At 35.7% G+C, this 13,800-nt stretch overlaps 1 protein-coding gene across 4 annotated transcripts in view; it reads left to right on the forward strand.

Moving 5' to 3' along the window:
• Positions 1-13,800, forward strand: part of RYR2 (ryanodine receptor 2) — a 379,393-nt gene that overhangs the window by 143,944 nt on the left and 221,649 nt on the right. For all 4 annotated transcript variants that reach the window (XM_058020341.1, XM_058020342.1, XM_058020343.1 and 1 more), the window contains 3 exons: positions 9,725-9,799; positions 10,545-10,623; positions 11,393-11,505. In XM_058020341.1, coding sequence (XP_057876324.1) covers positions 9,725-9,799; positions 10,545-10,623; positions 11,393-11,505 — 267 coding nt within the window. The remainder of the gene's footprint in view (positions 1-9,724; positions 9,800-10,544; positions 10,624-11,392; positions 11,506-13,800) is intronic.

The following is a 13,800-nucleotide window of genomic DNA, read 5'->3' on the forward strand; positions in this document are numbered from 1 at the left end:
TCCTTTTAAATGTGGTTTCTAGTGAGTGTATCCCACTCACTTTTTCAGGGGAAACAAATCCCATTTTTATGCACCTGAAAGCAAATGTTCATTTCACATTTTCTCTTTTTTTTTCCCCTTCTCATGGATCTACAGAAATTTATGATGAAGGTAAGGAAGTTAAACATTTGGTATTATACTTCCTATGTATTCCTACAATTTAATTAATTCTATTTATTAATTTTTAACAACAACATCAAACTCACCTTCTTGAACCTAAAACATACCGAATTAAAAAAAAATTTGAATTTAGAAACCATGATGACTCTGGTTTGTTTTGGGGTTATGATTGTGAAGGACCAAAGGCAGACTGTAGAGAAAGGACTTTTGTCTGCTTTCCCTAATTTTCACTTCATACCAATCCTTTCAGTGAAAGTGTAGTGTTACATGGTGAATACAAAATCTTGACACAATGAATAAATAAAAGAAGTTACAGTAAAACATTTAGGAAAGCAGGGACAGCACATTGTTTCTTCTGTCACAATAATGCTGTTTGGATGGTTTTGTGTCTCACCTGTGGGGTGGTTGGGCATTTGGGATGCCCATTTGGATGCCCATTTTTGGCATGGGGCTGTCACTGGCATTTGTTGGAGCTCTGTTTCTTGGGGCTGTTTTTTGCCTTTTTTTTTTTTTTGTGTCATTAAAAATATGATGAAGCACTCGAACCTCCAAGCATTTTGAATAACTAGCATTAAATAATTACCTGCAGTTTTCTCCAAAATGTGTTGCTTATCCATTTTCTACTTTAATTACCAGTCTATTCTCAATTCAACATATAAACTGATTTCTTTACTGATTTTCATCCCCTAAGAGTTTTCTTTTCTATGGTATGGTCTTGCTTCACTGTCACTCTCCAAAAGTGAGCAATTCTCAGCTAGATAAGCAGTTCTATTTTAAGGGCTGGATTTAATGATGTCAGAGGAGTTTTCTTAGCATGATTCCTCTGCTGATCCATCTTTTCTTCCCACTCGGCTGTCTTATTCTTTATCTGTGAGTTTCTTTCTTGAGTGACAAGGATGATTCACATTCCTTGTACTGTTCAACAACAGAAAAAGCTTAGTCACGATCCTTAACCTGTGAAAAATGCCTCCCTCCTCTGCTTATTTAGCTCTAAAATAACCAGGAAGATTTTTATTATTTCTTCTATGTTCTATGCAGATAAGGAGGAGGAGAATAGGGGAAGAGAAATCCTCACTAGGCTAAAGGAGAAACCGATAAATTTTATCTTCCTGGGTGATTTCTTTTCCAAAACACTGGAAGTGCTTGAAAGTAGGCATTTGTAATGGAAGTATTGCCTCACCCATAAATATAAATCTTTGTTTTACATATAAATCTAGAAGCAGACAATCAATATTATTTACTTTTGATTAATTTTTACTGCTGTGTCTGCTATTCATTGTTGTGATGTTTACCATTGCTAGGAAAGTGATAACATAAATGTAGTGTCAAAAATATTAATAATGAAGTATATTTGAAGTGTTTCTAATTCTGCCTTCCACCAGGTCAATATTAGCAAAATTGGGATCATTTAGCATGGTGCTGGCACAAGTATTTGTCATAATTTCTAATTATTCCAGGCTTTTTAATGTAGATAGCAAAATATTTCTGTGTTCTGTGAATAAGACATGCTTATGGGGTTTTTCTGGCCAGCTGATTTATTCTAATTCAGATTTTTATGTGATATTTATATAGAACAAAATTACATGTTGTGATGCAGCTTTAAATTCAAGCCATTTTTAGGAAACCTATAGTTTAGCTGTAGTCTTTTTTCTAGCTTTTTTTGGTTTTTTGGCCTGCCACAAAATCAGAGGTAACTGCTGATCAAGTTAGTAAAAGAAGTTTGTTTTGTTACTTTTTTTTGCTTGTCACAGTGGCCATCATTATCTGGGCGTAGGTATCAGCAGTCATCAATCATACTGCACTCTATGACTGAATTTTTGCAGCATTTTCTGTTTGATAGTGAATTTCACAGAAAGTCTATAGTGGTTTAAGAGTAAAGTATAAAGACATGAATATGTATAGCATATATAATATCTTGAGAGGTTCAACTTCCTGTTTGTTCTCATGTAACGTGGTGTGTAGGCTACAGTGAGACTAAGAAAGGTCTTTTAGACTGTTTGAATTCACCCTTTGATATTGCTCTTATGTGATAGGAGCAGCGTGAGGGAATATTAGCTCAATGCCTCATGTCAGTGAACTGATTTACTTTGTAACTTTAAATTTTAAGCAACTAAATTCTAGTTGCTCCGTGCCAACCACTGGAAACAGCAACCCAAGAGCACAATGATTGCAAAAGTGTTAGGATTGTTGTTTTTTTCCATAGAAGAATTCAAGGGTTCTGGGCCTGGATGCTGTATCTTCGGAGAGGAAATTCTTTCTGTTTTGTATCAAGATTTTAAAACAAAAATGCATACTTCTACGAGCAAGAAGAAGATGTAGATCTTCTTGGCTTAGTCTCTGTAACTTTGTAGTCTTTACTGCTTCCAGCATTTTCAAGTTCTCTGATGTTGCTTGAGATTTAATTTCCCAGTGTTAGTATTCCAAGCATCAGTTTAGTTTTTCCTGACTAATCTTGTCTCACAAGCCTTCTAGCTCTGTTCCAGGGTTACTTCACAAGTTCTGCAGTGATTCAGCCTGTTTCCACACACTCTGTTTTCACCACTGCTTGGGTTTTCTGGACTCTGCTTGGCACTCAACTGGCAAAACTGAAATGCCAGACTTAGAGCCATGGATATCCTCAGCTCTCTGTGTAACCACCAGCAGAATGCTCAGATTTTAGGTGGGCTGAATTACTGACCAAAAGAACCTTTTTTCTATCCGCTGGCTATTTAGTTGCCTTCAGTGACATTAGTCTGAGTGCATTGTCATCAAATGTATTAGGTCTGGCTGAGATGGAGTTTGTTTTCCCCACAGCAGCCCTCACAGTGCTGTGCTTTGCATTGGTGTTGATAACACACCAGTGTTTTGGCTATTGCTGAGCAGCACTGGCACAGCATCAGCGCTGTCTCTCCAACATTCCACTTCTCATCTGTGGGCTGATGTCAGAAAGATCTTGGGATGGGACGCACCTAGGACACTAGACCTAAATTTACCAATGGAATATTCCATACCGTATGATGCCAGCTCATTTGTAAAAGCTATGAAAAGGAGAAAGTGTAGGCATTTGTTGTTTCCAGCATTTGGCTTCTGGAGCAACCATGAAGCATGCTGAAGCCCTGCTTCTGGGGAAGTGACCAGACATTTCCTGATGATGTGGAGTAGCAAATAAAATCTTTTTGTTTTTTTCCTTTACTTGCATGCATGACCTCTCACTTCTGCTTTAGTAAACTGCTTTATCTCTCCTGTTTGCCATCTTACTTTTTCTCCCCTGTCCAGCTGAGATGAGGAAGTGATAAAGCAGCTTAGGGGGCACCTGGCATCTAGCCAAAGACTACCCACCATATAAAAAAATTTTTTTAGCTCTTCATTTCCAGCTTTCCATGTAATTTATCATAGTGATATTAAGAGAACAAGCCTTCCTGTGTTTTCCAGCTGGCTGTTGCTTGGTATCAGAAAGAAGCTCTCATTAGTCATCTGAAGCTGTGTTCAGAGTGAAAGAGTTTAGACAGTATGTACTTGTGGGGAGCAAGAGGTCTTGTTGAACACTTACTGTTGTGGCCTCCTATTCTAGGCAGCTTGTAGCACTGCATCATTGCTGATTTTAGATAAATACTGGCCTCCATCAACATTGGTCTAAAACAGGTTGACAAATTGCACATTAATAATGAAGTCAATAGGTGAATAGATATTACATTGCTATGGAAATATTTTGAGAATCATTTCCTCTACAGAAATGATTGTAGTGTCGTGCAAGTATTTATGTATAGAATCACGGTGGGATGGTTTTTAAACTGTGGAACATTGTTCCCTCCTATTCCTCCCAGGTCCCTTTATTAATTTCTTGATTCCTTTCACTTCATGACTAATTCTGCCATCTGGGGTTTTCCTTCTTCTAAGTGAGGATTCAAAATTTTCAAGATTTACGTGTATTCCACATCCTTTCAATAATTTTTGTTTTGTCTTGCAGTTTGCTTAAATAGAAAGCTTTAATTTGCTTAAATGAAGGAAGTTGCAAAGAATTTTATATAAACAAAACACATGTTTCTTGTGTAGTCACTGTTTTTTTTTGGTTTGTGTTTTTTTTTTTTTCCCCAGTAACTAGCTCACAATAAATACTTATATTAGCCTGCTGGTTTTAAAAGCTTTCTTCAGCATCTTGATAAAGGCATTGATGTCAACAGCCTTACATCTCTGATCTTGGCACAGGTTGTTTCAGACTGGGAGCACCAGAGCCTAAATACACTTTTGCTCAGAATGCATGGTAGTTGCCTTTTTTCATGCCAGTAAATGTGGTCAGACCCAGGTTTCCTATTTGATTTCTTTCTAATGGATCAAAACCAGAATTTCAGAATGTAATAAATTCTCTTGAATGAAAAACATTCACAGCTGCAATGTGGATCCTGGGGAAGGGACTTGGAAAAGATTTTGTCACTTGGAAAAACATGTCCTTGTTTAGGTAAATATAATTTTTTAGCATTTCCATCAGCGGTGGTTACAATGTCCTGCTTGGTTTATTTCTGTACTTGCGGTAGGTTTACATTTAAAAGGTAACTGTAGGTTATTCTGTATTTAATTCTCTACTTCTGTTTATCCATTTAGTCTTAAGTTTCTAGATTTAGAAGTATTTTTATAATAACTTTGTAGTTTTCTAACAGTATAAGCTCCTGAACTTCATGACACTTGGAACACCCTTGTGACGGAGAGCATGATGCCTTTTGTATTCACAAGTGCAAGTGTTTTTATGGAAGTATTGGTGTCACGTGTTTAACATGCTGTTGTCTCCAGCATCTAACTTCAAGATGGCCAGTGCCAATGTGTTCCATTTTAATGAAGTATGAGTAGTCAGACCTTTAAAAGACATTGTTTTATTCCAATGTACCTATGAAACAACCGCTTATAGTCATATTTGAAATTTCTAATGATGTCTTACAGTAGTTGCCTTGAAAAACACTTGCGAATAAAAATGGGGCACATCTTGCTTCTTTTTATTATACCACCACTTTACCGTATTCAGTGCCATGAAAGCAGTTGTATAGTATTTTTTTAGAAACCCATTAAAAGCAATATTGATTGGTCATAAGTTCCATCTAGACTGTTAGGGCTGGATCTGGGGCACAGAGGAAATAGAAGGCTGTACAGCTGATTGTGGTTAAGTCATACTATACCACAACTATAAGTTGTATGGACTGCAGTTTTGAAGAATTTACTGATGTAGTTCATTGTTTCATTTGATTTTTTAAAAATTATTTTTGAAGTCTATCAAAGCTATTTTCCTTACACTTTAGTCTTTGTACTGTCATTTTCCATATAGCACATCAGTAATTCCATTCTAGTAATATGGACCTCTCTTGGAATGAACCAGGTAAAGCCTTTATATTCTTCTTAAAAAACTTGCTATGTTATTTTGTATGAATGTTTCTAGAGTGTGAATCAGTTCCTGTGTGACACATTCAGTATTTTTAAATTGCTTTTGTGGGTGACTAGACTTGTTTGAATAGTCATGTGTTAAATGCAACTGCTGTCAGGCTTTCTTAAGCATTTTATTTCTGAATAATAACATTTTTAGAAGCTTTTTCTTTACATATACAAAACATTGAAATAACTTTCTTATTTAAATACTTCTAAATGCTTTCACATGATTCTCTCTCTGGTACCTCCCTGAAGGTCAGAGCTTTTTCCTCTTTTCTCACACATTTGAAGATTGTGCAGACCTGTGAAGAAAATTCAGCTAAAAAAATCAGCATTTGCTTGCAGTAGAGTTGTCACTGGTCTAAGGGATGTTTTTTAAGGCTCTTAGTGTAAAAAGAATGGAAGGGCAATGGGTGACTCAGAATCATGGATTCCACAAGGTTATTCACCATCCTATAAAAGGTCTCATAGTGCGGTTCCCAAAAGCACAAATGGTTTTAAAACATGTATTCATGTGACCATGATTAATTTCCTGTAGCTTCTCCTGTGTGTCCAGGAGTGCAGCAGTGCAGCCACCACAGCAGTGCAGGTGCTGTTGTGTGAGTCTTTTGGTCTGTGAGGTGATTAATTACATGTCTGTGCCTGTGACAGTCATGTAAGTGCAAAGTTGTACTGCTACAAAGGGGTGGTTGAATCAGGCATAACATATCTTACTCCATATTGGGTTGGTATTTCTGGTAAAATTGATCTTTTTTTGGTTCTATATGTCCACATTTTACTACATAGCTTTTAGGTTGTATGTTTTGAGTGCTTTTTGGCATTTTAATCATCGTTCTATTAAGAAAACATGGAAAATATATTTCCAAATTTTAGCTTATTATTTTTGATTTTGGTTTATGATAACACTCTTTTCATCAAATTAAACAGCTCAGATCTTAATAATCTGTCATCGCCTGGTCTTCTAATGTATTGAATTTGAAAGCTGTTTATGTTTTTTTGAATGCTAATTTATTCAGCTCTAATTCTTGTTGTTCCATTCTAAATTGCCTTTTCTTTAGAAATGACTTTTGGGTAATGAGATGACTCCAAATTAATCTTGTATTCCAGCTGCAGAAATATTGCATTAGAGATGGGCAGTTTACATTAAGTTTTCACAAGCAGTGTGAATTTGTCAGTTCCGTATACTTTCAATCTGAAATTATCTTTAGTGTTTGCCAGTTCTGAAAACTTTTAAGTATTTTTGTATACCCCACATTCTTGGGGAATAAAATGTGAAGAGTTTTGTGTTAATATAATTGACGCTCCTGAATGACATAGCTTGTAGTAATTCAATGGATAAGTTATTCTTTGAAAACAAATGTATTTTTGTTCAGCTTGGTTTTATTCAAGGAATAACTATGAATATATTGTTCAACTTGGAAATTACTCTGAAAATTGGAAATTTTAAACATAAAGAAAGTAAGACTCATGATAAATAATGTGGTTGCTAGCAACTGCCTTGCGTTATAATGCCATTCATACATCTGTACAAAAATCTGTGGGCATTATGGATTGAATTAGTCAGCATTGTGGCTTCCAAGTATTCTTACTTGCAGGGTCTTCTGAAATGGTATTATTGCAACATTACAATAAATTTGATAAAACTTTAGTGTCAGATATCATCTTGAATGTTGCATCTTTGCCAGAGAAGTCCAGTTGTTAATTTTATTTTTTTTAATGTGGAAAATTTAAAAGTTTTCTGCTGGAAATGAAATTAATCATTTTAAAAATCAAAGAATATTTCAGTAGGCAATCATGGTCCAAAAGCTACTTGCTGTGCAGTTTCTGGCATGAAGATAAATGCTGAGTATGTAGTTATGAAATGAGCTGTTAAAATAGGAAATGAACTAACAGGTATGTACATGTCCTGGAAGGCAAGCTCCAAAATGGAAAGAGTTTTATAGAGCCACCCTTGCTTTCTATCCTTTTCTGTATTTTTCAGTTTCATCTTTTCCCTTTGTCTCCAAAAGAATGGTTTGATTATGATTGCCTCTCAGAAATCCTTAAGTGGAAAATGCTGTAAATGATTTTTACATTTAAGAAACAAACTGCAGACTTGGTTGCATTCTTCTAATGGACAAAGTAGCACTAATTAAAAAGAATTGTTTAATCCTCTTGAAAAAAAGAGAATTGGAAAATCCTCCATATTTCACAATAGTGATTGTACTTTTTAGAACCTACCTTTCTTCTGTTCAGCTACAAGTGAGAATTTAACAAAGTAGGTGCTAGACAGACAAATCAATATAGCCAAAGTAAGGGCAAGCTAATATTGCTGTGATTTTGTGGGTTATGCTGTTCTCAGCTTTTGTGAAACAGGCAAATCTTTATGTTAGATATCTAATTTATGGGATAATAAAATAGAATACTTTTGATAAAAATACTGGTGAAATTTTGATATTTTGTTTGTATTACTGACTTTGTTAGTTGGGTACCTGTGTGTGCTGTTGATAAAGTTTGCAGGTAATTCTGAAATGCTGGTAGGGCAGTGTGTTCACAGCAGTTTTTTCTCTCTTCCATAGTGGGATGAGTAGCAGACATTCAGTGCTCATCTTTGGCACAGTGACAAACATTATCAAACGCCTTGTTCTTTCCTTGTGCCTTTGGAAAAAGTGGTGGTGCTAATGGTAGTTCAGAGCTAAGTTTTCATATCTTATTGTCAAGACTGTGCCTGTGACAAACTCCATGACTTTGACTATTTCTTAGTAAAAATTCATGTCATTCAGTCTTCCTAAGAGATTTTTCAATGTGCCTCCCTGCATTTTGGCTGCTATGCAGTTTGTTGACAGTCAAAATATACCTTGTGTCCATCAAGCTGCTCTTTTCTCAATAAACATGAAAGCCAGAAACTCTTGGCAGTTTCTTAAAAATGCTAAAATTATTACCTTTGAAGTGCTTGGTGCTTCACCACTTACCCCTCTTGTTTTTTTTCCTTGACCAAGTAGTTCAAAGTTCAATAAATGCTAACTCGTAAAAGATAAAGAAGAACAACAAATAAACATGGAAGGGAAATAATTGTGTGTTGCTATCATAGCCATTCAGTTAAATTGATCTTCAGCACTGAAATGTAGCTGCCAGAGATGTAAGACAGTATGATTCTTTTTATATTTATTTTGTAATGAATATGATGTTCCAGTCAAACAGATCAGTATTCTATGGTAAAAGAAAGAATATAAATGCCATAAGAAATTGGCATTTAAAATTAAATATAGGATTCCTATATGAAAGAGTAATGCTGCTTATGGAGCTGTCACATCTATAGACTCATAAAATATTTACTTATCACTGCTTCTTGGAGAGTGTGCTGTGCATAATGTTATGTGAGTTGTTCTGTCAGAGAAGTATGAACTTAAGCTCTTGACAGTGTCTTGAAGACAGTCTCTGCTGCTGTCCAGTGCTAGTCATCTGCATTTCAACATAAGGAATACATAAATCTTCAGGAGAAATTGAGGCTTACTCATGCCTTAACAAGATTTATTTATTCTTTAATGAGTGATTAAACTGATTATTGATTAATAGAAACTGTAATAAAAATACTGGGGGGAAACGGTTGTAGTTTCTTGGAATAAAAGTGAATTTTATCACTTAAATTTTCTTTTACTCAAGATTTATGTTGTTTCTCAAGAGGAAGAATTACTTGGATATGATTTCTGAATTTTCAGAATCCCCAAGTACTGTTGAGTTAGCTTGGATGTCTTTGAACATTTACCTATCCTAGCAGATAAAGAATTCTCTCTGATAGTATTAAAGCAGTGTGGGACAATGCAATTTGCAGGTTGATGGTATTCACTGTGGCTGAGGACCACATTACTCTCTGGTAAAATAAGGAGAATATTAAAAAATCTCCCTCTGCTAACCATCTATCTTGGAAGGATAGAATTTGTAGGAAAAATGGGTGAATGTGGAGACATTTAACAATAGATGAGTTTGTAGAGGGTAGCATGACACACGTCAAAGCTGCTCTTAGGGGCAGTTCAGCCTCTAAGCACAAGGAAAAAGGATTTGAGATTCTAGAACATATTTTTTACCAAACAAGTGATGGCTCAAAGTACACAGTGTTCTCTCATCTTTCTTTCTTTCTCAAAAGGCTCCATTTTATTAAAACATACCAATATATATATAATTTCTCTTTCCCTTTCAGTCTGCACAAGGTGGTGGACATCGAACCCTGCTCTACGGGCATGCAATCTTGCTGCGCCATTCCTACAGCGGCATGGTATGTAACTGTGTTACATCAGCTGGGAGCAGCAGTGATTTCTTTTTTATATGAAAGTTACTTTTGAAAGTGCCCAGAATATCACCATTTACTGATATCTGGAGAATTACTCACACCAGAGGCATTTTACTGTGGTTCCTAGAAACCTTTAGGAAGGGTAGGTTCTTAGAAATACAAAACCAAGCTGGTTGTATCTGGCTAAGTGCCAAAACCAAGTCTGGCTCCCCTAGTGCTGAATCCCCCATTTGTCAGTCTGAGTTGGTGACTTTTCATTTCTTTCCTCTTGGATTTTCCATATTGCGTAAGCTGTGACTGAATCTACAGCTGGCACCTTGCTGTCAATCTGAGCATGTTAGAGACTGAGTGGAAAAGGAGATTTCTTCTTACATGTATTTTGGACAGAAGTCTTAGTTGGAAATTCCCTGATGAATTATACAGGTCCCAAATTCCTATCCTAAAAGTGAGGTTTCATGGAACTGAAATCTGATGCAACTAACTACATTTTTTCCACTCTTAGTATTCCCATCTCAGTGAAAAGATAACCTGGGTAGACTGAGAGGTTATTTTAGAACACATATTTTTGTCAAGACTCCTTGAGTGCACTTCAGTTTATCGGGCATACATGTTCTTGGTAATAACTAATGGGGATAATCTAAGAATATGTAATCATGTGTTAGTGGTTGATGGCTTTTTATATTATTAGAAGTGAGCAGAGCAAGTAATGTATGCTTTTTTCTTTTGGTAGTACCTATGCTGTCTCTCTACATCTCGATCATCAATGGATAAGCTGGCATTTGATGTAGGATTGCAAGAGGACACAACAGGTAACCACTAGTTTAAAAGACTATCAAATGAAGAATGAGGTCAGTCTAAAAATAAAAGTCTAAGAATTGCTTAATGAGATTATTTACTTGATTTTTAAAGCTTTGCTTTAGATAGGACTAGTAAAAATAACAGCTGCAACAATTTAACAGTTCACAGATCTGAGTTCTTTTCTGAATAGCATGGTTTTAGTTAAAGAAGCCCATCTGAAAACAAGATTTATCACGGGAACAGAATTTGTGATTTCAGTATTTGCACATATTCTGGGGGGTTAGAGGCACTAACAGTCAGTAAAAGTTGAAGAACATACTTGAATTTGGATTAATGTGATCTTTCAAATATTATTTTAAGCGGTATGTAAATGCTTATTTTCATTGCCCTTAGTTATGGGTTGCTCTATTTCTTTGTCCAGATTCTCAGTAAAATATTCTTCAATGTCTTTTCCAAACTCTGTAATGAAGGTGACAGGGAATTGTTTAGCAAAAGCGGCCTGGACCAGGTTGCCTAGAGAGCACAGAGAGTCATCACCTTATTCAACTCTGGAGTCACTGTTCCAGTTACTCTTTTGCTTATGTGTATTATTTAGAGCTGAGTTCCAACAAGGTGATGCAGGAATGATGCTAGTTATGGAAAACACGTGGACACTTGGTTTAGCCCAGTGAAAACTGGATCGGAACTTTTAAGACTGAAACAAGTGTGACAGTAGCATCAGTAACATTGGGCTCTTTCTTTCTTGTTTCATTCTTTGCTGGTATTCAATGCTGACATTAGGTGAGGCTTGCTGGTGGACCATACATCCTGCTTCCAAGCAACGATCAGAAGGAGAAAAAGTGCGAGTTGGAGATGATCTGATTTTAGTCAGTGTCTCTTCAGAGAGATATTTGGTAAGTTGTATAAAATTATCTGTACAGTGGTTCTTCTACAGGAAAAAAAAAACCAGTTAATGAAAGTTTTACAGTAAAATATGGCATACATTTCCACCTCCTAAATGTAAAACTTTCGGTTCTTAAACTGTTTTCTTAAATAATATTTTGCAAAACAACATACTTAAGGTCTGGAAAGTGTGATATGGCTAATCTAATTTTTGTTCATTTCAGTGGTGGAATAGGAGTTAAAAAATTTGCTTAGATGAAAATAAGTGATTACAGAAAAAAGAAATAATTTCCAAATTTCATGATTGAGATGTGTAGAATCTGTGTGAGTGTTCATAGGTTAACAGCACTATCATATATTTTAAAACTTTGTTCAAAATTTTGGAATACCTAATGTAGGTACATTGGATTTGTGGGTTTAGAAGGTTCATGAAATAATGTACACTGTAATATATAGAGCTGACATGTCAAATGAAATATAATTGAAATACTCAATAATTAAATATAATTGAAATATTTTACAAGTTATTGTGCTAGCTGCTATCACTGGTTTACACAGCTTTCTTCTTCATGAAAGGATCTCCCATTTGTTCTGTAATGAAGCAGGTCAACACTTTAAGATGTATTTCCTTTTTATTCTTGGTGTTGCAAACACCTGAACTCCTCTTTATGGCAAAAATGAGGTGAAAATAAGAAGAAAATAATTTTGCTGAAAGCTTCTGAAAAATCAGCCCCAGTGATTTGGCCCAACAACTTAAAAAAAGATTCTTTATTGAAGATGTGTTTTGAGTTTGTCAAAAATCTGTCTCACATCTAGGAGGGCAATGAAGATGTTGAAGGGCCTTTAGGGAAGGCATTTGAGGAGCAGCTGAAGTCACTTGGTCTGTTCAGCCTGGGGTAGTCTGAGGGGAAACCTCATTGTAATTACAGCTTCATCAGGAGGGGAAGAGGAGGGGCAGGCACTGATCTCTTCTCTGAGGTGACAGGACCCATGGGAATGGCCTGAAGCTGAGTCAGGGAGGTTTAGGAGGGGTATTAGAAAAGGGTTCTTTATCAGAGAGCGGTTGGGCACTGGGGCAGGCTCCTCAGGGAAGTGGTCACAGCACTAAGCCTGACAGAGTTTGGACATCACTTTTGGGTGCAGATGTGATTCTTGGGGATGGCGCTGTGCAGGGCAGGAAGTTGGACTCGATGATCCTTGTGGGTCCCTTCCAACTTTGGATATTCTATGATTCTATGAGATGTGCATATAACATTAAAGTCTATTCTCTATTATTCGCTTTTTATAAAATGAGTTTTAATTTTTTTTTAAGTATTTAGGAAGAAAGTGAATAGTTTAATAAGATGTCAAGTATAAAATTGAAAATATTCTCCCTTCTATTGGAAACACGTAGGAAAATAAGAATACAATTGTTAGAACATAATTGTAACTTCTAATTAGAAGCTCAATAGCTCATTTAATTAGTTTTTTTTTTTTTTGTAATTAGATATTCTGAAAACTTTCTGGTCATCTTTGCATTTAAAAATTATTTTAAATAATTACTTTTATGATAATTGTAACTGCACGTAGTGAAAAACCACCTCTTATGAACTGAATTTTTGAGAAATCCAATTAATGGAAAGGTTTTATTCAAAGACATTGGATTTCTTTGAATTGCTGAACTGAGTTGCTGAAGTTGAATTTTGGTACAGATTGTGTCTCTGTGTAGGCACGTCCTGGCCTCTAATTAGTAATATTCAGCTCAGCCTATTATTTAGGGTTTGTGCCTCAGCTGCTGATTCTCAAGGCTGTCACATGTACTTTTATACATCAAGAAGCACAATTCTGTCTGCAGAGACTGATTTTCCTTAAGATGTGGAGTTAATGCATTTACTGTGTGTTCCATGCGAAATATCAATATGCTAAAAATAAATAATATTTTCAGTGCAGAGAGAAATAAGACTGTATTACATTCTTAGAGTGTTTTAGAGCTAGATTTTAATGAATAGTTATTAATCCTAATTCAGTTATATAGCTCTGGTTTGACAGTAAGATGGAGCAAGGATTCAGCAAATTAATTTTGCTCTAACATGCACTCACACATTTTTATGATCAGATTTTTTCAAGACTAGATTCAGAGCTGGAAAACTATTTAGCTCCACAATCATAAAAATATTTGTGGCTTTGCTACCTGTTGAGTACTTATATTAGCACTGGCAATAAGGCAGTGAAGTTTTTATGAAAATTGAAACAGTCGATAAGGAATAATCAGTGAGTCACCATATTTTTCATGAAACCTCTCTCTCTGTCTTAAACTGTTTGTCTTA

Source organism: Melospiza georgiana, chromosome 3, assembly GCF_028018845.1.
Source record: "Melospiza georgiana isolate bMelGeo1 chromosome 3, bMelGeo1.pri, whole genome shotgun sequence".
Taxonomy (NCBI): Eukaryota; Metazoa; Chordata; class Aves; order Passeriformes; family Passerellidae; genus Melospiza; species Melospiza georgiana.